Genomic DNA, 25,073 nt, shown 5'->3' on the forward strand with positions numbered 1-25,073 from the left:
AATAAATGATGTGAATAAGGCAGGTATTATTTTATGTTGGACATGTGCACTTGCTGTCTCTATACTAAAATTCAAACTGTGCAGAACTGTTTTTAACTCTGAAAACCATCTGTATTCTACAGAAAATATTCAAAGTCTTCCTTCAAAAACCCATTTCTGAAGGTGCCAGTACTTCACTAAGTTTTGTACTTCACTAAGTTTTGATTTACGTGAAGACTCCCCTAATTATCTAATACAACGTGTTCTTTCAGCACTCTGCAAGATTTTGCATTGCTTACATAATTCAAATTCTTACCTGATCACTAACGAACATTTTTATCTAATGATTATTTGCACTTGATTTCCCTTCTGAGTGTAGTCTGGTTCAGCAAAAATGGAGCAGACAATGAGCTCCTTACAAGGACACTCTCTGCATCTGAAGAGCTGCAGTCAACATGAAGGTGTATGAACTATTAGCATTATTTATTCTATTAACTGCAAACAACATCAGTCATCTGAATTTATTCTCATCTGCCTCAGATGTTTGAGCTAAGATGACTGTTACTAATTTTTCCATACCACCACGTAACTCCTAAAGGAGTCCTTTATTATGCTATCTGATCATTTTCTTTCTATAAAATTATCTGAAAACAATGAATTATTCTTGGAGATTAGAGTTTAAAATCACTATAATAAATGCCTCCAGCATCCAAGACTGATGTTTGCTAAGTTTCACTTGACGCAGCATGTAAACTTCACCAGACTGCCTGAGCACTCTCAAAGTTTAATTGATCCAATTTGCATGTCTCATCCTGGCAGAACACTGCATCACTTCTATCTTCTCGGACTAAGTGATCACAATCTAATCACTTTGTATATGAAGCAGATGGAAAGTTTCCAGCTCCTTTCCTGTCCCCTTGCAAACATTCATATTAAACAAATTCTAATTCTATAAGCAATCTGATCTTTCTGTATTTTTATAGGATTACTGTCTCATTGATTGGCCTTCTGTCATCAATTGTAGTGTGCAGAACTTCATACTCAAAGTGTTTCCAGCTTTTGACTTACACTTTCTGCATGGTCCACCCAAGGAACACAAAAACAAACAAACAAAAGAACCTTAATTTAACAAACTATGCTAACTGTCCTCCCTTAAGGAAGTTCTGCAAGGTGCTTTTGTTCTAAATCATAACAGCTCAGTGGATTGCAAGGAAAGACTACATTGTTAAAGAAAGACAAATTAATTATAATCCTACTCATAAAATTCTGAGCTTTATACATTAATACAAACTGACATTTTGACAAAATGTTATAACTTTCAGAAAGGAAATATATATTTTCTTCAATTCAATGAATAATTTCCAAAAAGCAACTTTCTGCAAATGATGAAATATTTATAGTGTTTCTTCTGTACTTTTTCCTTTCAACAATGTGCAAGTTGTAGTTCAAATACAAAAGTAATTTAGTAAAAACTTACCTTACTTACAAATGATTGAGATCTGGGTTTTGAAAATAATCCAAATAAATAAACGCTTCCAAAAACAGTCAGTAGATCAGTCAAACTAATGAAGATTAAGGATGTATAAGCTTCAAATACAATTAAAATGAAGCATTCTGAAGTAAATAGAAAGTTCAGCTTAATCACTTCACTTGCAGTTCATAGCTTGAATTTGTATTCCCCTCCTGTCTCTAATTTATATACATTTTCAAATATCATTGTGTTTCTGCAGCCTTACTCTATTCCTCACATTGCTAACTGGTGAACCCTAATGTCCTCCTAACGGCCCCACAGTTTGCCTGCCCTTCTGGAAGTTACTGGTTGCCTAGTTGCCTGATTGACTTTTAATTTTTCTACATATATTCTTTTTATTGCTTCTTCCAGTTTTGTTTTCTTCATCTCTAGTCATATTTTATGACTATTTTAAAATGAGAGACATAAAAAGATTGCTTTATTTGTTTTCAATGAAGAATACATGAGAAACTCCAATGCATGTTCTCTACAGAAGCGATCAAACACTGGTGGTCACTTTTATAACAGGTGGAATACTCAAAAGACAAAAACAGTAGCTGTATAATAGGAACCAGAATACACTATCAACTGCTCCAATACTCTCAAAGAGAAAGCATGCCAGCTGAGTAAGAGCTATGTTCTGTCTATACATATACTAAAAAATGGTAGTGCAAGATGAAGGAAAATAGTTGTTCAATATCAAATCTAATGAATTAAAGTTAAGTGGCAACGAAGAAAGAGAATTAATAAAGTTAACTGTTCTTATTTCTGGTTGGACTAGGTGATCTTGTGGTTGGACTAGGTGATCTTGTAGGTCTTTTCCAACCTAGCTAATTCTATGATTCTAATACTATGATTCTATAATTGAAAAAAAAAAAGCATTAAGAGAGTAGAAAGACTTGCTATTAATGTGCTATTTTCTGCATAGTGATACTACAAAACCAACAATGCCTTTCTGCAATTCACATTTCAAATACACTCTGGACAAGATATACGTAATTGGCCTGCAGTGCAGACTTAGTTGAGTTCTGTAAATATAAACTCACGCTCCATGAGATGAACGATGCCTCTAGTTACTTAAGTAAAAGCCCTGCTATCTTGAGATTCTTGGTCTCATTGTGAAAATGTATGGTCCCAGAGCTAACAGCTGGGTTGTGCAGATGTAACTCAGGAAAACACAACAAACACGTCCATAGATGACACTTTAGAAATAATAGAATGCAGTTTGCTGTCTGTCATCTATGTTAGCTCAGCAGGACTGATAGCAGTAAGTAGGAAAAAAATTATCTCCAGAAGAGGCAAGTGTGACTCACACATGGAATTCATCTACTGACAAAGTATAATTCTATTGTCTCTTTTAACAACAAATTTTCTGCTACTCTGTAACAAATCAGACACATATTATACTGCTGTATTGTACTTTGTGAGCACACCCAAGGTGTGGAGGTTCCTGTTCTTAAGCTGCATTTTTCATGTGGCAATCTGCTGCTGCTTCTGGTAGTCCTACCATAAAGATATTTAAGCCTTCAATTGAGGTTAAAAAGAAAATTTAGAAAGATTGAATGTTTTCTTTGAGTTCAACATTAAATAAAAACATCAGGAAAGTTTTTTTTTGAGTAATGCAACATATGGCATCAGAAGTTTGAAGAACAGAACAACTCTTACTTTGCCATTCAAATCATCACACAGAAAATAATGCTGTCCCCTACAAAACATCATTAAATAGCATCTCAATGCTTTAGGGTTTAAGAAAATCTATATTATTTAATTGCAAAATTTCTGTTGTCACCAGTGAAATCAAAAGTGTCATTTGATTTCAAGAACAGATTAAGATTTAAACTTATTACTCACCATTGCTTACGCTTCTAAGTCCAACAGATCAAACTAATAATGGGAAAAAAAAATAAAGAAAAAAATGTCTGGTTTAATCCCACTACTCTATGATAGCACAACTGAGCTTGAATCAGTTCTGTTTGAGTTGTTTTCAGCAAAGGTTATTTAAACATGCAAGAACGTTGGACTCCAAAAAAATCTGTGCTATTGCTGACAAATTTCTTCACTGTATTAAATGTAACACTTCTGACCTTGATGTTTAAGCTGCAGCATGTTTCCCCTGTATCATGCTCATTACCTTATGATGTAATTTTCTGGAGAATTGAATCTGATCCACAACCTGTTAGCTCTTCCTGCTACAGTCCGCAACCATATTCCAAACTGTTCTTTGCAGTGTAAGAATTGTAACAAAGCACGCACGAAATAGCCAGAATTAGGTGAGCTGCTGTATCTTAATATACAGAAGACACAACTAATTCCTAGTATTGTTATTATACCATAATTACGAAAAATTTAGAAACTACCATCTGTTTTTCACAACTGTGTTTGAAAACTTTTCATTGTTAAGGAATAACAAAGTAAACCTTTCCTAATACAGCACCTATCTTCCTTTACAGGAAAAAAATAAAGCAGTGAATTTCCTGATTGCCAAGTCAGAAGGTTTACAATTTGATACCTCAGTATTAAATGCTTAAGCAGCTTATCTTCCTTACATGTGTATCCAAGAGCCAGTTTTTCTATATTTTGGAAATATTTCAAATGGAAAATAATTTTATGGGCTTAATTCTTCTCACATGCACTCCACAGCAAGAAAATTGCATGTCTCTCTGGTCCTCAATGCAATTTCTGATGATTGACTGAAATAGGAAGAGTAAATGGGACAGTACAACTACAGTAACACTTTGTGGAATTCATGCAGAAAAATCTTCTTATGTTACCTGGAAAATGACATTATGTTTATTTCTTTCTACTCAGAAAAGGCCAAAGGGGCTCTTGCGATATAGGTAGAATATTATGATTGACTATTCTTAGCTTTTTGCAGCATATATCCTATTTATCCATATGAAACACCATTAAATAGGCTTTCAGTACTCAAAGAACACTATATGACTATACAAAAGGAAAGCACATTTTTTTCATTGTCAAAATGTGGAATATGTTGTAAAATCTTGTCGATCAATCCTCAGTATTCCTCTTTAAATAAACAATGGCATAAAATATCAGCTCAAAATTGAATTTGTCAAATATTTGTAAGAATAGTCAAATAATTGAATTCAAAAATGATAATCCCAGATGGTTTTCTAAGGTTGATAAAATTGGTACTCTCAACATGCTGGATTAAATCTTCAATTACTCAATGAAATATAGAACTTAACAAACCACACACATTAAAAACCAAACAAAAAACAAACAACAAAAAAAAACTTCTGCCTTCTTCCCAGCTGTTTTGAACTACCGTATCCCAGAGGAGCATTCTGAAAAACAGAGTCTGAGCCAGTAAGGCATATTCTGTATTTTCTGGTACATGAATGGCTTCACATGAACTATTCTATGCAAAAGAGTTGTACTTGTCTTGGCATTCCTATTTATCCGGATGATAAAATAATGTTTATTCTTTGCTATATTGTTTATGATTTATATACAGCTACTACCATACCATGTGTTTTAAACCAATGTAAAGAGCAAAATTACTTTTGCAACAGCACAGACCTGCAAGAGCTGTAGAGCTCTTTCATTAGCTAAGTCTGCATCAGCAAGTAGTACAATAAAATGGGGAGTGAAATAGTTGGTGCTGAGGGACAAATGTCCATGTTATGCGTTCTGGGTTTTTCTTTGGACTAGCAAAGAGAATACTCTGCAGGAGCTCAGTGGGTATATTTATGAATCTAATAATTAGGACTTAATCTTGACTAACTAGCTTTACCCATTCAAATCCCACTCCACTATACAAACTGAAGTATAGTAAGCAGAAACAACTGGGAGATTCAGTGCAGAAGTGTACTGATGATTCAAGCAAAATGCTAACACAGATACATCACAATCTTTTAGTTTACCAAAATAAGTTTCTCTTAGTAATGAATAGGAGAAACACACAGTAGTAAAACTTGTGTTTTTTTAATGCAAATAAAATACTTATTGGTAAACAAAATAGATATTTTCTGTACCCTTTAAATTATGAAGTTGAACGTACAGAATATAATGACTAATGAAATAAGAGTTAATATTATGTAAATATTTAAATTTGAATTTCAGTTTTGTAGCTAGGATGCAAGAGCAATTGCTAGTTTCTATATTTTCAGAATTTGAAAAAATGTAAGTAAAATTTCATAAATAATATGCATTCATCAGTTTTCTTTCTTTTACATTTATCATAGTCTCAGGTTACAGTAAAATATGCACTTACTGCCATCATATCATCCCAATTCTCAGAATATAGCATAGCAACAGCATATTTATGCAGCATATTTTTGTTCAAAATGCAATGCTCAGCAAAAAAACATTGTTAATTTATCTGTGTGTTTTTTTTCTTTCAAATGAAGCCACTGCAAAATGTTGCCACCGCCATACGATGTAACTGTAACAAAATCTGGTATTTTAAATTTGAGAAAGTACAAGTAGAATTCTAGTTGCTGATAATCCAAATTCAACACTGTAGTGAATCACACACACACAAAGCAAACAAACAAAAACAACAACACTATATATACAGCAAAGATTGCATTGGTAGTATCTTGGGGGAATAAAGGCCACTGGTTTTCCTGAGCTCAAACATGACTTCTTGTACTAAGAAATTGTAAGGGTGTTCCTTTTCTCTTGAACTACCTTATTTTTTAATTAAAATACTGAATCAAAGACAATTGTTATGCTGTTCTACTTTTAATACAAATCAGTCTATTTGAAAGCTCTGAAAGTAAAAGCTGTTTAAATCAATATTAAAAAAAGGTAAGAAAAGAAATATAGTTTCTCTCTTGGGCTTACAGAATTCCACTATAAATGCCCTGGAATAAAGTTAGCTAAAGAAAAAATTATCTTATTTCTTATAGCCTTAAAGTTACTAGGCAATAGGTGTTAGGACCTCCACAAAATTCTACTCACAGTATGTGCTGGCAGTCATACTACGACCACTGACAACTTAGGCAGTCGGAACAGAATTAGAGTTATCTTAGAAGCATAAATTCCACTGATTTTTCTGAGAATAACTTATCTCTAATTGACTTCACAAAAGGTGTTTCTTCCAGAGCAAAAGGTAACAGAGAAGTTGCTGGTAGTATAAGGTAGCTAATAGTTTTTCTGACTGGAGTGCACAACCTATTGTATTCACTTACTTCTCTCAGCCGTTCCAACCTTAACACTCAGTTCAGACACTCCTACCAGGGAAGTGCATACTGTTTAGACAAAGATCTGTATTACAGTGCAGAGATTTTCCAGCACTCAATCACCAGTACATTTATGTAAGAGCCAACACGCTGGGTTATCATTCCCAATATTTCAAGATCTCAAAGTATTGAGATATCAGATATGTTACTTGATGGGTAAAAGGTAGCACCAAAAAACTGACATAAACACACGGGTAAGAAAACTCCCCTGTTATCTGTTCACGTTGTTTAAAATGTTGTGTTGATCCTCATGTTCAGAACAAGCAATATTCTGTCTTCATGGCAATGAACAAGAGTGAACTATTGTTCTCAAGCTATTTTCTGGATGTTGACTGATATCTCCATATTTCACTGCATTCTATTATTACTTTAATCTGGTATTGTCTCTTGTCCTACAAGACCCCTGTCTGAGGGCACAGGTTTGCATTTGCTTGCACTGTGCCTAGTACAGTAGGGATTTGATTCATGACTGGACTTCATTAGCACTAGAATAATGCAAATACTGACAATTCATGGTAGCCCGTTTTATAGATGCTTTTCCAACACGTTATAAGACTAGAAGACAGAAGTAGAACAGGACAGCCAATAACATAGACGATAGGACTAAACACAAGCTTAACATATGTGTCATGGTTTTGTGATTTTCGGTTATTGGTATTCCACATCATAACATCATGTAGTGGACATACCTAGTTCTCAGAAGAGAAGGACTACTACAGTCCCCAAGGTACTTTGCTCCTTTGTTACCATTTTCCAGCCGGAGGGAAAAGATAGAAGCTCGCAGTATAAAAACTTGCAGATCACGAGACCTCGTCCCTTTTTCCGCTGTCTCTCGTCTTGGCAGCACCTCGCTCTCCAGCCGTCTTATCGTCGGTAGTAGAGTAAGGCCTACCTTGACTTTGGGACATTCTCTCTCTCTGTGTTGGATTTATCAGCTTAAATTGTAATTATATTGTATTATAGTGTGTTGTTTTGCATTCCGATATTTTATTTAGTAAATTAGTTTGTTTCTCCTCAGATTGTTGCCGCTGTTCTTTGCTCTCAGGGCCATCTCCCTACCCTTTTCCCCTTTCCCCTTTTCCCGGGACGTGGGCCCTTGGGTCCCCCATCCCCTTTGTCACGGAATCGGGCCTAACGCCCGTAAACCGTTGACAATATGATAAGAAGAAATGTTAGAATAAGACTGAAAAAAAAAAAAAATCAGCTGAAGCAGCATGAGCTTGACTGATATCAAAACTGTAGATCTCCTGAAGCTCTCACGAAAGTAAGGCATTTTCTGATAACCAGTCAAGCACACAGGAGCCTTCCATCTACATATTGTTGCAAAATTACCTTTTACCCTTGCTTTTCATCAGAGAAATCTATACAAAATAGTTTTAAATAATGCCACCAAAAATTCAGAGTAGAGCACTGCTGGTAGAGCCTCTAAGTCTACTGAAATACGGAACTGGTATTACAAGTTTCTATAACTAGCGTAGCTATGCTACTGAACAAAAACTGCAATGAGTGACACATAATTTACAGATGTTGTCATCACCTTCACTAACCTTCCTCTTTTGTAATGCCACATGTTAAGGATCAATGTTCTATTTTATACTAAAAGATCAGAGAGCTTCATGTCCTAGTTCAGTATCCAACCATAAGACTCTCAACTCTATTATCACTTCTAATAATGAAATTACATATAAATTGTCTTTTAGTGCTTGAGCATGTGAAATTGTCATCACTTTAAATCCCCTGCATAAAAACCATTTCTGTATCCATTCAACTATGTGAGCAAGACAATGACTTCTTATAACGAGGGAAAGAAGAAATTATACAATGGCTGTGCAGACTAATGAAATAAAGCAGGAAAAAAAGCGGTAGATTTGGGGTTATCCCTTCAGATAATTCTTCCTGTGTGCCTTAATCTCACTGTTCTCCCCAGAGACGCTTTAGCCCTGCATGCTAAGTAGGAAACATCCAGTGAACTCTGTTATTTGGGGTAATCCTAATAAAATAAAGCATGGAGTAACACAGAGACCCCAGTGACTCTCCAACGAAGAAAAATCTGTGCCACTTGTGATTTTTTTTTTTTTTTTTTTAAAACAAGCTAAGCTTGTAAATTCATACCACTTCTGCGTGGATGGGGCACCCCCTTGCCAAGATCTATTTAATCCAGTAAGCAGGCAGTACTTGAGCATTTTGTTTGCTCATTTGCAGCACTTGTGGTAGAATAATATTGACAGAAGTGGCAAGTCCCATTTTACTTAAAAGGTCAACTATTATCAATTTTCACAGCGCAGAACAACAAAGAGTCCCTGAGATGGATAAATATCAGAAACACAGTAGATTTGCTTTTTCAGTTTTAGGAATGGACTTTTGGGAATATATAAAACAGTGCGTCAAAGATTTTGCTTAAAAAAAGATAACATAAACAGAAAAGTAAATATATATATAACAAAGAGGAAGGAAGTTTCTCTGAGTTGCTATGCTTTGTTTTCTATGTAGTGCACACAAAAAAAGAGATGAGATTTTTTTTTTTTTTCCCCCAGAATTACTTGGTAAAAAAGCAAATTAGTTTTGTGCAGAGCTGTAGCTAGCCTCAGCCAGGTGCTCACCTGCAGTTTTTCAGAGAAGATGTAAACATTTATCTTATGTTTGGAGGGTTGAAAGCCTGAGGCCGAGCAAGATCTCAGGTCTCCATGGACTGCCTCCACAGGCAACAAGAGGAAGGGATTCCACAGGGAATCGCACCCAACCCACCTCCTGCTGCCTTATATACAAATGCTGTAGCCTACACCCTTTTGCCTACGTTTAGCCTTCATAATTCCTCCTTTCTCCTCTCCACTTCCAAAAGAGACAGTAAAGTGCCAGCAGTGGGTTTCTAGAGATTACTTCTGTTGGGGAGGTCTTCAGCTATTTCATTCATAGATGAAGTTCCTTCTGTTTCAGTGGCTGATATTCAGCATATTGCTCTGAGTTTGACTGAGGCCAGTGCTCCTACAGTACTCACTGCTTTAAAGTATCTTAGCAAAGATGCTTATTATCCAACACAGTACAAAAGTTACCAGACATTTGAAAATGGCAGGCTATAATTAAGAAAAAGAGCTCTATTTCTCACTGTGTCTGTATGGCTTGATATAGCAACATGCAAGAGAAAAATATATGTGAATAACTGCCACCTTACTAACATATTCCCTGACACCTTAAATAATAATAATAAACAAAAACAGTATCCTCCTCTGCTCAGCCATCATCTCTCCAAACTTCTGAGGTTGGAGGAGACATTCCATGCTATATGCCAAATGACTATATACACTTTGGTTATTTTGCCCCTTTCCTTCTCTGTCTCAGTCAGCTATGAAACTATTCTGCTTGAAAATGTCATCTTAGGAAATCAGTGATATAACAAGTTCACTACATTTTTTTTAATGTTTCACTCATTCTTTATTATTCCTGGAAATAATAATGCAAATGATACCATTTTTGTACTTTGATCTAAGTTTGAAAATTAAATCCAACAAACCTTATTATCTTAAAACAGTTAGAAGGGAGATAAAGAGATAGATAAAATATAGTTGGAAGGCAATAACTGTGAGCTCTAACAAGCTATATGGTCTTTACTCACTCATTTTAACCTCTCCCCTCCCCCTTCCCTTTTTAGATCTTCCCATCTATGAAATATGGGTTAGGATTTATGCTTTCTTTTCCAACGTACTATAGAAAACAATTACATGCAGAGCGCCACAGAATTTCCAAGTGTTGTTTTTGAGAATTACCACTGAGCCTCTGAAAGCCTGATATCAATCTTTTGTCTTTGTGCTCAATCAACACTATTTCCTTGTTCTATTTTCATCCCTTTGTATCTTTGAGATTTCAAGAGGGGAAAAAAAAAAACAAAAAAATAAAACAGTTCAAAGAGACCCTTAGAAGTCACCTAATCCAACTTCCCTGCAATGAATAGAGACAGCTACAGCTAAATCAGGTTGCTCAGAGCCCTGTCTAGCCTGACCTTGAATGTCTCCAGGGACGGGGCATCCACCACCTCTCTGGGCAACCTGTTCCAGTGCTTCACCACTTCTTCTAAAAAACTTCTTCCTTATATCCATTCTAAATCTCCCCTCTTTTAGTTTGGAACCATTTCCACTTGTCATATCACAACAGACCCTGCTAAGGTCTCTGTCCCCTTCTTTCTTACAGCCCCCCTTTAGATTCTGAAAGGCCAGTATCACGTCACCTCAGAGTCTCCTCTTCTCCAGGCTGAACTGCCCCAACCCTCTAAGCCTGAAAGTTATGCTTGGTTCTGATTTACTTGAAACTGTCCCCATCTATCCCTACATCTAGAGCCACTGAAAAAAAGGAGATCTGGTCTGGATTCAAAAGAAAAAAGTGAAATTAGCCACCAATCTTCACTCTTACTCACATGAAGTGAAACAAGGCTGTGAACACTACATTTATTTGTGGGCTTCTTTTGATTTGTTTGTTGTTTGTTTGTTTTTAAAAAGACAAAAGTATTACTGAGTCTTTCTGTCATTCCTGTGCTTTTGAGGAAACCAACAGGCTAGCAGCCAAACACTGGTGAAACTAAAAAAGACCAAGCAAACCAAAATGAACACACACTCTTTGGATGTTTGCTTGGTTATTGTTATGTAACAAAAGATATGACAAAACAACAAGAAAGGATATTAACAGACTTGTTAAGTTATACTTCAGCTGCATCTCTTTTTGCCTGTGCTTCTCTATATGAAATTTAATTACTTGGCTATACACAGATTTTCAAAAATTCCATGCAATCGCATATACTTCCCAATTTTAAGTATTTAATCATTTCAAACTGTTCTGGACTATTATTATGATTGTCCAAATTGATTGAATCAGTCCTTTATATGGAAAATACAGAATAAGGCATTTTTACAAGACATGTTATAAAGAAATAGTGAACAGTTTCTGGAAAACAGAAGACGCTTCCAGCTAGATTAGTATCATAGTTAACTGCCTCACCTCCTACATGGCACATCTGGGAGATAACAGGGCCTATCTAAACAGGTAAATGAGCTAAACAGTTAAATCCTTCAGACCTTTCAGTGATATAACATATGCTTCACAGACAGATTGAGAGAAATTGTGTATGAATCAGTCTGCAATCTGGTTATATGTTAAGCGCTTCCCAAAAGACACTCAGATTTACTCAAGTTTCAACCCAGAATGATTAAAATGTATACTACGGATAGAAAAGACCAACATAAAAAAAAAAAGAAACAAAAACAAACAGCAACAAGCCTCCCTTATCTCTCATTCCTATGGTGTAAAAATACAGGTCCTCCTCCAGAGGTTTCTCCAAAGAAATGGAAAAAACAGGCCCTTGCTCCCTCAAGAAAATGAATACTCTTACAAAACAAAACAAACAATGCCTCCACCACTGACAATATATAGGTATCAAGGATGTAAGAATATACACCATGCAACAGGTGTAGATCTGAAGCCTAAGTATGAAAACATTAGGAAAGTATTTTAGGCAGAAGAATATTTTAAGCAAAAGACTCACCTATCTGAAATGAATAGGAATCCTATTATCATTTAAAAGGAATAGGATTTTACCCTGCATATTAAAGTGATTAAAGTGTCAAAATGTATGCACCCAGGAGGACAGAATTAATGCCAAACATGGAATTAAAATTGGTATTTCATGACTTTTGAGTAATTTGCCATGTAACACCAACATTCGCCAATACAGACCTCCAAACAGAACTGCCCAGGGCTTTTTAAAATACGATAGCGGCAAGGAGGAAAATATCTCCTAGCACAGCTCCATTTGCGTGTTTCTGAAGCGTTTTTCTCTCACAGACCTTCTAAAAACTGGAGGAAGGTTCCTCCTTACTGGGTGTGCAGTCAGACTGGCACCCCACAAAGCATCCTGAACTTCAGGGAGCGCAGCACTGACCTCCCCAGGAGCAGAGCACTCCACAGAATACAAGGCAGAGTCTGGCTGCCGTCTCCACTTCACTTGTTCAGAGAAGTATTATGCCAGCTTGTCACTTTCCTCACCCAGGGGGAAGGAAAAAAAACCTTTCCTACCCAAATCTCAGTCTTGTCAGTCCCTAACCTGAAAGGTTTGAAACAAGGACAGCAATATTTTTAGGACGAGAAAGTGACTGTTCACTTCAGAGTGGTGCTACACATAATACGTTAACACAGAAAGAAAATCACTTCTTCGCTTCTTTGCTCCCCTGCATGGGAATGCAGCTTCGGTCATGATTGCACCTCAGGAACCACACAGTAAAAAGCCTCTCCAGTGTAAAGGTTAGGAACTGGGCATGTCTTATCTCATAAGATGCTCAGCAAGGGCTCTGTTTCCAGGAAGACGGGTTTCCTTTAGTAAGTGCAGATTTATGCCTGCTTTTCCTATAAAATGAACTGCTGGTACAAATGTGCGTTCTTGAGCCAACAATTCATACTGCTGATACAAGAAAAAAAAAAAGCTGGGTACAGGCTGTTACAGAAAAAAAAAAAAGACTGCTTGTTTTTCAGAAGATATCTGCTTATGAATGTTAGGACTCCTATAAAGGAGAGGAAAGAGCAGACTGCGAAGCTAAAAATAACCACATATATGAAAATATCATGTACTCTAGCACTATTACTGTATATTTGGCCAAAATACAATAATCAAATTAATATAAGAACTGCTATAAAACCAGACTTCTTTCAAATACTTAAAGACATTTCCTTTCCAGGAGAGAAATTCTAATTTGTAAGCCACATATCCTTTTCTATCACCAGGTGGGAATGCCTAACATGTCATTTGCCAGAAGCACAGGAGAAACTCCAACCTGAGAACGGTTTTGCCTGAAAGACAAAACTTACAAAGCCAAGTAGGAGGTGTGTGGCATCAAAATGAAAACTGCTACATACTCTCAAAATTAAGAGAAACATTTGTGACCCTTGCAAGGGGAGATTATCTTTTATTCTAGCGCTTATTTCTTAAGGTCTCAGCTTTGCAAAGTAGTAGCCCTAGTTCAGAAAAGCACCTAAACAAAACCATAGCTTTAATCATGACAGCAGATCCCCATTCAGCTTGATTATTCAGATGGCATGATTAAATTCTAAGTGCTTAACTTCATTAACACAAACATCAAGGTTTTTGTCTCAGTAGGACAAAACAAGTATGCTGAAATTCCCAGCACTCATACATTTGAAGCATTTGAATTCAGATTAATTCAACTCTTTTTCTGTAAGCATGCCATTTTGCCAAAAACTGTCACTCCTGTGTTTTCTATGCATTCGCTCTATTTTAGTGAGAAACTCTATTTATTGATTCCGATATTACATAGAGAAATGAGTTTTTCTTTCACTAAGATGATTACACAAAAACCTTACATAGAAACACAAGAGGGCTGGGTTTTTGTTTCTTTTTTTTGCTCCATAATTGCTGAAGGAAGCGCATTGCTCACCAACACAACACAGTGAATGAGCTAAGGCTCCGGTTCACAGCTGTGCTCAGTATGCTCCACGTGCAGCTACAGATGCTGACAACAAGCCATCTGACACAAGGGCTTGTTCCGTGCTGGTCTGGTGCCCATCAGAGGGTGAGCAAAGCCACAGGGCTGTACTGTCCACGGAGGGCAGCAGGCCCCTGAGGTACCATTCTGCCAGACAAGCAGTGCTGCAGATGTGCCCTCCTTTCCACTGTCACACCCCCAGATGCCCAAATCTTTCTCTCTTGACCACAATAGTGCTGGTCTTTGCTCAAATAGGAAAACAGAGAGCAGCTGTTTTCTGGGACTAGCTTTTAGTCTGTATGAAAGAACATTTTTATATTTCTCTATTCCCACACAACAAAATATAACTAATATTAGTAATAAAATACTGTATTTTCATTACTGTACTCCTTTAAAGAAGCATAGACAACATATAAACCTCTTAGAAAATTATGAGGAATCACAAACATAATGCATTGCTGCTTGGAAGTGCTAAAAGGCTTTTGGCTTTGTTTTTTCCCCAAATTACATAACTTTGACCCATCCTGGTGCATTTCAACCACACTTACTGAGTTGGAATTTTCAGGTTGCACCTTATAATTTCGTTGAAAAGCAGGCACCTGTACCTTCCAAAGTTTGCTTAAATCCCCTACCTTTCCTACATAGAGTGGGTCTGAGCCCATGTATTCTTCCAGCACAAAGAATTGATTCCACACCCAGCTGCGTTTGGTTCTCGTCCTCCCAGATTGAAAGTAGGGCTTTGACCTGGACCTCGAGGGTTCTGCTTGATTCATCCCAGAAAGACACAGGAAAAGAGCTATTATCTGCAACAAATGGCAGAACTCCACTTTGCCCAACTTCATCTTTTTTTTCTCCCGGGTAAGAAAAAACCTTGATGAAAACGGGCACAATTCCAGTTGTCTCTGCAGCTCTCGCCTCCGGCAGGGTGTCAGCTGGGAGTCCAGAGATAATAATTTGTAGAGTGGTTGATTGGGAGAGGTCACCACTGCTGAGCAGCCTTCACCAAATAAATGGCATAATAGGTACCTATTGGGGAATAAAAAAGCAAGAACTGTTGTCAGAACTTCATTTTATTTAAGAACAAAAATTCTTTGCAGCATTGCAGAAATGTTTATTTACAATTTTTTCTAATCATCAATGCAATTGAGTTTACTACTCAAGTCTCTCAGAGTTTAGACTGTGTTCCTTGGATTGCATTACTATTGCTGATAAATCTGTATTTGTAGCTATAACATTTCCTTATGGCTGTTCTTTCTTTATACCAGTTTCGCCAGCACAAAGACTGAATTTTCTTCTATTTAAAATAAGCGAAACAAGTGTAATTATTTTGTAGTTATTTGTTTTGTTTTTTCCTCCTCTGCCTACTATACTCAGCTTTACTTGCCATTACCAAGACAATTATAAACCAGCTACAGGCAGGAAGCTATATTAGTGGAAAGGACATATGCTAGCTTAACTCTCTTACTGAAAAGTAAAATAACAGAGTATAAAATGAATCAGAACAATCAAATTGATTCTTAGTCACAGTAGACCAGATGTTAGGATTTGTTGTGATTTGAATCTGACCAGCTCAAAAGCTCTGAGAGTTCCCCACTCATTTTTTTCTGTGTACATTCCTAAAACATGATAAGAAGCACATTAGACTAGACTATGTACTTATACACATGTATGATCAGAAAATAATTTGATTTTATGTTTTCATTGCTAACTTACTTTAATGGCTAATTTTTCAGCAATAACACATAGACCTTTTATCCTTCTGTGCATCTTGTCCATTTACTTTTCAAAATCCTGATCATTTAGTAACTGGTGGAATTCAGTAAGGATAAAAAACCTCTAACGCTATTTAAATTAGTCTTTACTTCTGCCTCTTACAGTTAAGAAGATTCTCTGGCCAACTAAGGATACATTAATATAAGGATTATGAAAGCACACGTTATGCTAGTCAGAAACAAAATGCAGCTTTGCATTTCAGGGAATTCACCTGCATTAAGGCCAAGTAAGCAACGCTCTCTGAAATAGGCATTCTTCTCGTATGAGCAAGCAGTGAGGCAGACGAGAAGTATTTAAGAAGTGCCAAACGCAAGGTGAAAATGAGGATGAAATTAAAACGCATAACTAGGCTTTCAATTAGAGTGAACCGTTGCCACTTAGGAAGTCATGGAAGAAAGAAGATTGCATCCTTTGTACATTGTATTAATCTAAAAAGAGCAGACATTAAATCATGTATGCATTAAATGTTCTTAGATAGATTATTATATTCCTAGCCATTACTATTAAAACTGACTGGAATGCAATCTCTGATATCTGTTTTCAGTATGTCAGGCTCTTTAGCTGCAGAACTATGTTCGTGCTGCCAAAGCACCTAGAGGGCACAGACATGAAACAAATAAAAAGCTCCTCTGATTATAGACTGTATTTAAAGCCTTTTTATATTAATCCCTTCTGTGGTACTGCCCTGCACCAGAAAGGCTTTGCTTAGAGACTAGTGGGATAAACCACAAACCCACGGAGCACGTATGCTAAGCAGCAGCAATTTGAAAGCTTCCATATGTGAAAATCTAGTGTCTCCCTACAGGCAAAACAAAGAGAATAGGAAATATCTTACCTAAAGATCTTAATTTCCAAAATGTGATGCTACAGTTACAAAAGACGCCTCTCCAACACACACCAAGATTCTTTTCTCAGCAGGATTAACATGCAAGTGCCATTCTCAGTAGCAGTCCAGTCTAAAATGATACATCCCAAATAGTCGTAGCTCAGTTTTGATGTGGGTCGTTGGATAAATCATGACCATATGACATCGTAATTACCAGAAGGAGTACCACAGGTATCAAGGAGAGCACCTCTCCGCCCCGAGTGCCACTTGCAGTTCCTTCCACTCCGCTTGGCTAAGAAAAGCATTGTCTGTAGTAGGGGCTGTTTGCACATCCTCCCTTAGTTTTCCCTCTCTGTGTCTAAGTTACATTAGGTTTAATACATCTGATATTGATAAGCTGTCAGTTTATTTCAAAGAGGCAGCAGATTGTTACTTAACAGAGATAAAAATATGAAATGGATTTTCTTAAGAAATGTCAGTAAAACATTTACAATATGTTAAAGTCTTTCCACTAAGCAGTTTGAAATGTCTTGTTCTTGCTCTGAACAGACATTTCAAACCTAGAATTGCTCTAACCTTTATCTCAAACAGTGTTCTCTCATATCCTTTCTTTTACACCTGCAGGGAAGTATGAAAGCCACCATATGGAGTGCCATGGTCCCCAGCCACACACCACAGCACGGAACTCAAAAACGCACCCAAAATACCAACTGAAAAACAGTCCATATGCTAGACAGCACAATATGATGAAAAACAGAATACTCACGCCCCCTGGAAAAAAAGAAAATGTTGTCATTTACTCATTCTCAAATCCTTTCATCACACAGTCACCAGAATCACAATTATTTTTGTTCAGCTATGTGGCAGCACTTTGCTCTGAAACCCTCTTCCCTCCATTCCTTCCCTTCTTAAGGAATAAATCTTCCTATTTCTCTCAAAGTTTTTTTTTTGTTTTGTTTGTTTGTTTTTTAAAGGAAGGGGACGATAACTGCATAAAACCTTTTCTATTTTGGGAAAAAAAACTTATTAAGTGGAATTTCGTCATTTTTTTCATATTGATGTAGATATTTAAATGAAGTGTATACAGTTAAAAGTGAACAAATGAAAACGTTTCTGTTCAAGCATAGCTAGCACTTCAACGTCATCTTCTCTGTGAAGTTCTCAAGTATGAAGTCCATACATAATACACAAGCAACATCACAGCATTCATGAAATTGAAAAGAAAGCTAAAATGTTGGTGTTTTTCTCCTCATAAAGGCATAAATTAAATTCAAGGAGCACTTGCAACAACAGATAGGACTAATAATGACAGCAGTAGAGGGGATGGAGTTCTCTGATTTAGGTCCCTTCTCTATTATCTCTATTTACAGGCTAGAGTGTGAAATAAACACAAAACTGACCTGCAATTACTTTGTGTTTAAACATGCTCTGTTATTAAATGGTATCCTGTTCTGTACAAATGAACTACACGTAACTCAGAAATATTTGCACTTCTAACTAATGTCATTCATTATTCTAGTACATTATTACACCTTTATATAAAGTTGCTTCTCTCCTCAAACAGGGGCCAAAATGCAATCATGTCTCCTCAAGCTTTGCCTTCTTAAAAAGCTATTTAGGTTTTAAAACTAAGATGAATTTCACTAAGCTTTACTTTCCACATATAAGCTTGTATTCCTTATTTACTTTGCATATAGCCCTGACATTCACAAATATGAAAAAAATAAATGAAAACAGTGTATAATTCAAAGAGTATGTTCTGTGATCTGGACTATACACGTAGCTTCTTTTGCTGTATCAGTATCATGCTACAAGAAATTCCACCTCATTCCACACCCCCTATCAAAAGAAAGTCCATTAAAAATATCCATCAAACAACTACTCTTTTATGTCATGCTCTTAAATAGCTGTTTGCTCTATATGACATTAAACTGAAGAATACATATCTGAGGAAGTCATAAGCTCTTTATTCAATATAAACCATAAAATTTACATTTTCTCCCATCTGTTCTATAGAAGTTGGGCTGTATTTGACCCATAACCTTGTTGCAGGAGTTTTCTGGTGAACACTGCTAATCTGAAAAATGTTGCTACTCCACCACAATCTGCTAGTGTCAAAAAGACACCATTACGCACTGTCTCCATGGGGCAATCTTGGTTTGATGAAAGCATTCAGATCATGAATAAGATCCTCAGCTTTAAGGAATAATTCCCTTTGCTGCAAGCAATTAAGGATCATTTACACCCACTAAAAATCTCTAAGAATATTTTGACTCCATAATTTCTAAAACAACACACCAAGACTAGTCTTCGTTATCCGCACGTAGCCATGAGCCTCAGAGATATGGACAAAAACATGTCTTCAGCCTCCTAAATGTCCTCATGGAAGTCCTCTTTCCCCACCACTGAAATGTCTGCAGCCTTGAAGGGCCTTTGATGAAGGTTCATGATGCCCTTCCTTTTTGTAACATCTAACATTTGCAGCTAGTACAAATTCCTGCAGACTTTCACTCACATGCTGCGACTAGTGTCACAATGCGAGTTTAATATATGAATCATATTATTTCCTTGTCAGCCTAACATACAATTTTGTCCATCACCTTACATTGTTCTAAAGTCTTTCCAACAAAATTCTTCAGGCAGAAGTAGAAATTCCAAACCTTTTCCATTACTAAACTCAATTGGGCTGGATTACTTTTCTCTATTTTGAAAACTTGCTTTCAGATCAGAGCATCCATTTAAGGTCTAACTGTAGAGTTTTTCAATCTTCTTGCCTCCCCCACGCTTACTCTCCTCTTGTAAGATTGCTTCAATCTTCATTACCATAACAAAATTCACTGGTTAAACTCAGATCTCACCATCTCTGGAACTGCAGCCCAGAAAACACCTGCCAGTAAATCTTGTTTTAGCTTGGCCAAGAGCACACAGTTATCCTCTCCCCACCTTCCCCCCCCCCCCACACACACACTTAAGACATTCAAGAAAACAAGACCCGGTGTGTCGAGATACTTCTGAGGGTGACTGTTGTCACTGGATCTTCAACCAGAATCACTTAAAGTTGAACCAGGAGGTGAGCCCCCTGACAGATGAAGTAACCTCGCTGAAATATTTATGTTTTGATATTCAATTTTACAATGCCCACTGGAGAGGGTTTCAATTTCTGTGGAAGAGAAAATTTCCCCTTGAGGAACTGCAGTCTCATAACAATGTCACACATCTAAATATCATAGGAGACTTCTGCAGGCATAGGAACTCTGTGATCCTTGAGACAAAGGGTGTAGAGATGAGAACATGTCTAATTATGGTGTAGATTGCACTGCCTGGTTACTATATTTTTTCACAGAAATAAAAAAAATAAAAAACGGTTTTTCCTTTTTTAGGAGGGTACCTTGGAGCAAGTGAGATGGGGACCATTCCATGAAATGAAGGTCTGGGAGTCAAAGCAGTACAATCAGACCTGTTAACTACCTGGGCCAGATGACACTACATCTACAGACCACAACCTCCTGCAGCTAACTGGCCTAAATATTCACATGGGAGATCTGTAAATGAAGTGCACGTTCTGCAGTCTGCATCTGGTTACCAAGCAAGAAACTACCACTGCTCCAAACATATGGCACTGTTACACTAAGTTGGCTCCAGTACCCTCTGACTCAGGTGGAACAACCTGGTGAGACAACAGGAAAACACTAGGTACACTTTGATAAATTATATGGCTTCACAAAAACGCAGAGAGAAAACCAAGCTGGTTTTGGTTTTTCACAGTGCTCATAACGCTGTATGTGGCTGGAGAGTTCAGTTGTTCAGGCTTCTTCCCCGCCCCCCCAACCCCCCCTTCCCCCTAGATACATTGACAAAATAAATAAATGTTTATATAATTTTCTCCAAATGAAAACGCTTTGTTGGTTTTTTTTCTTCCACCTTGCTATGGTATATTTTATAGATCTACGTTGCTGGAAAGGATTATGCTAATTTGATCCGTTATTGAAAAGAAACAGCAGCAGTATTTGTAATTCTGTGACCAATCAAGTCAAATATTTAAATTTCCTCAAGCTCAATTTCTGCAGCCTCATTTAATTTGAGGAATTTCATATAATACCTAGGGGAAGAAATGACTTAGTGACATTTTCTTGCAGAACCACTGAATTCCCAGAGGAGGCACTCCTGCATTACTGCTCAGAGTTAAGCCTGATTTGACAAGCAGTACAGAAGTAATCGTCATGGATTTTATGCACCCTTCCTCAGCTAGAATTTAATGATTTTTATTGCTACAAGAAAACAATGCCCAGTAGAAGCATGAAAGAATACACGAAAAAAAATGTGCATGATAAATTGACGTAAACTGGATGGCTCAGGAAAGGCATTTGTTGAAGAACCACTGAGCTGATCAGACATTGAAGCCAACAGTCAAAAAAAATACAGTGAATGTTGCTAACCAACCCATCACTAAAACTGTCTTCTGAGTAGTATATTCATCTGCAGAGCATTTGAAATTGAAAATATCTTCTCTTTTCATTGACATTGGAGTCTGTTTGTGTGTTGAATACCTTTGAGGAAAGGCTTAGACAAGTTTACAGCAAAGTAAGACCTTAACTTCGAGTAAGGCAACCTGAGGTTTTGTGTTAATAATGACTTCGAGTCAAGTGTCTGACTGCTGAAAAAAAAAAAACAACAGAAAAACATGGACAGAACACACAAAGTTATACATGAAAAGGATCCGTTCTTCTCATCAGATAATTCATGGGTAATCTGCAGCTAAACAAATGATTTGCTATTATCCTTTTATATGGAAGGATAAGAGTTCTTTGCTATTAAATCAAAGACAAATAATCAAGAGTGCTTTGCTATTATATCAATAAAAGTAGACTTAAAAGAGCTGTAAGTCTGTCATCTGACATTGTTAACACATTTCTAATGACCTGCAGCAGACTTTAATTACAATAAAGTCTCCCATTATTAGGGTGAAATGCCCTCTGATTAAAAATCCAATCTTCAATGGCTTTTGCAAGAAAATAGTCCACATTACCAATGATTGTGGTTTTTTTTTTTTTCTTTCACATTAGCTCAGACACATTTCTAACATGCAGTGGTAGCTCAGATTATTAACTGGGATATTTTCCTAATATACCAGGCCATTCTACATCTCTGTTAACTTCTCAAACCCAGAATTTGTCACCTACTTAACATTAAAAATTGTCAGAGTCAGCTTTCAGATTCTTTACTCTGCTCTACATCCCGTGGATTTTACTGTAATTATTTTTAAAATCTTACTTAGCCCCTAAAAAAGAAGCACGTCTAGATGAGATCCCCTGGTAGATGGAGGCTGAGAGAGCCAGAGAAGCACGTACAAGGACTTTAAACGGGACATCACATTTGGTCCTTGGGGAGTTGAGTTAGCTTTGCTTGGTGTTTTTACTATTATTTTTCCCCCCCAAGATGCTAACACCACTGTCACACTGAACTAGTTTTAATGAGACGCACAGATAATATCTAAACATTCTGACTTCACTTTTACATTTCTAAAACTTTTATGATATCACTAAAAGCAAGCCAGCTTCATTTCACAATTCATCTGCTGACCTGTTGTAGCTTCAGAAGCTATAACGTAAGCAAACTTCAATTACTTACACAACTGTCACACTGTTAATGTAACTTGTCCATCCAACTGAATAACTCTTCACATGAGATTACATGGACCTGTCTTTCCCAGACACAGGATAAGATCTACCCTGCACCAGTAGTAAACCCTTGCAAACTTCTCATGAGAAATTAATAGACATGATGAAGGTAGAAAAGTGAAGTCACACACAGCTGACAAGATGAGATTGTTACAGAAATAGACATGTAACAGCTTGGTTCCTTTATCTATTGACTTTCCTATTTGTCCTGGAAAGTAATTTATTTTCTGCAAAACATTATGATCACCAATGTTTTAGCTGAAAAAATGGCATGGCACTATGTCTTGTCAGAGAAACTATTAAGTATATGCTGCCCTTTCAAGTCTCTGCTTTGACATGAGAAGTTATCTGTCAGAACATTAGATTTTTTTTCCTTGCAGTGGGAAAAAGATTAAAGTATCATCATTTCAGGTCCCAGAATCAAGTGTCTCACGGTTCTCTGCCTCCTCCCCCACTCTCTAAATCCCATGGTTTGCTGGGAAAACCATCATTCACAGAGTCTCTGCTCACCTGAACTATCTCACCTTTGGAAAGCACAGGTATAAAAGCTAAATCTTCTATCAGAGAGGGGTATTTCCTTCTGTTTACCAACTACAAGTTGGATCCAGATCACAAAACACTTACTACCAGTACACACAATCTGTTTTTTGTGCTTTCTGTGTGTGGATGCATGGATAGATGGGGGCCGGGGCAGGGGGAAGGGTCAGTACCAACCAGCCAAGCACTGCAGAGCCAGCCCTACCAGCTGAATACTAATCAAAGAAACAAGCTCCCACCATTTCCACGTTTGCGAACTCCAGAATACCCTTGACATAAGAGAAAGAAAGCTCTGGGAAATAACTCTGGAGATTTCCCGGCCTCCTCAATCTCTTGCCCTGTAGTATCAGCGCCGAACTCAGTACTCCAGCAAGACAACGGCTTTGGCAAAGGATCGAGGACTTGGTGCTTGGTGCTGACTACGCTGTGCAGAAGTCTGTAGTCCTCCCTTCCCCCACTCCATCTCCCCCCTGTCCGTGAGACTTCTCCAAAGAGTCAGGAGATGCCATTGTTCCCTTATTCTTTTCAGGAGGCGCATATACAGGCAGAACATTGCCGCTCGCACTTCCCGACCGCAGCCGGCTCCCGCTGTTCCCGCTGCCCCTTCCCCGCCGTCCCCCTGCACCGCGGAGTGGAAACTTGCCGCGGAAAGCCGCGTAGGGACACGGAGAGAGGAGCCGCGCGCAGCCCATTCCGCAACTCCTCCGATCTCCCTCTGCCTACACGGGGGTGGGGAAAGGAGCAGGTGCGGACGGCACTTACCTGCAGCCCCTCTCTCTCGGCTGCCCGGCGCACTGAGTGCTTTAATCCCAAGGGCCGGCGGTGCCCGAGCGGCGGAGCGCTGCCGGAGTGCTCCCAGGCGGGGGCCGGGCTGCGGGCGGCGAGCGCCCGCCTGGCATGGGGACTGCACGCCCGCCCGCGCGCTGCCCGCACCCGCGGAGGCACGAGCGCCGCCGCTGCCCCGTTCCTCCTCCTCCTCTCCGTCCTCCACGGCACGGCACGGCGCAGGCAGCCGCTGTGCGCACGGAGCGAGAAGTGGGTGCCGGTGCCAAGCCCAGCTCCGACTGGGTGCGGATCCTGGCTGCGGGAGGAGGAGGAGGAGGGAAAGGAGGGAGGGAGGAGACAGTGGAGGTGGGGATGCTGCTCTGGGCAGGGGATATCACCGCTCAGCGGCCGGTGTCGGCTGCCAGCTCCCTTCGTGGGCGCGGAGGAGGCACCGCGACTTTTTGTACCTCCCGAAGACCCAGCGGTCGCTGTTGAAAAGGGATCCAGAGAGCAAGCAGCCTGCCCGACCCCATTCCCCCCGCCTCTCCTCCTCCTTGACAGGATATACAGATGGAGCCCTTTGGATAAAAATCAGGAGCAGGGCTAGGGGGTGGGGCGCGAGCCAATCTATCTCCCGATTTGCATTTGAAAGCATGGAGCTGAAGCAGAGAGTTTAAGATATTTTTTAATCCCCCCTGCCCCCCACCCCCAACACCCAAGCTTGTCAACCGAGAACCCGGGGCGCGAAGGCAAAGTAGCAAAACTAACCCGAAGTATCCGGGGTCCCTACTTTACAATTTTGCCCTTTCGGTCTCCCCAGTCTGCCCCGGTTCCCATTTGCAAAGCCTCCCGCTCGCCCTCATATCGCCCTGGCAGGCGTGAGGGAGCTGGGAGTTACGGGGCAGCGAGGGGGCGGGGGGGCCGGGCCCCCTCTGCGGGTCCCTTCTCCGTGTCCCCTCTGCGGGTCCGGGGCCGCTCGGCGCGGTGCGGCTCCCCCGGGGAGCGGCATGGAGCTGTCACCGTGGACGGCAGCCCACTCACTACTGCTGCCCTCAGTGCCGCTGTCCCTCCTCCCTGGCTCTGTTTAAACGGGGGGTGGGGAATAACAGTAATAAAAAAAAAAGTATTTCTAAAGAGCTGGAATAAATAAAGCAGGTGCTCCCGTAGAACAAGCGGCGGGAGAGGCGGCCGAGGCAGGGCGGTGTGCCCGTGCCGGATGGAGCGCTGCGCACCGGTGAGGAGGAGGCTTCGTGTCACGCCGGGGCTGGTGCCTGGAGCAGCCACGCACAGCCCCACAGCCGCCCGGGGAAGCCGGTC

The 25,073-nt window shown here is 38.9% G+C and overlaps 1 protein-coding gene across 1 annotated transcript in view; it reads right to left on the reverse strand.

Moving 5' to 3' along the window:
• Positions 1 to 23,827, reverse strand: part of CDH7 (cadherin 7) — a 79,211-nt gene extending 55,384 nt beyond the window's left edge. Inside the window, exons 1-2 of the mRNA XM_021388604.1 lie at positions 23,754 to 23,827; positions 14,810 to 15,203 (exon numbers count right to left, since the gene is read on the reverse strand). Of these exons, the coding sequence (XP_021244279.1) occupies positions 14,810 to 15,019 (210 nt within the window). The 5' untranslated portion in view covers positions 15,020 to 15,203; positions 23,754 to 23,827. The remainder of the gene's footprint in view (positions 1 to 14,809; positions 15,204 to 23,753) is intronic.

This window comes from Numida meleagris, chromosome 2 (genome assembly GCF_002078875.1).
Source record: "Numida meleagris isolate 19003 breed g44 Domestic line chromosome 2, NumMel1.0, whole genome shotgun sequence".
NCBI classification, from domain to species: Eukaryota; Metazoa; Chordata; class Aves; order Galliformes; family Numididae; genus Numida; species Numida meleagris.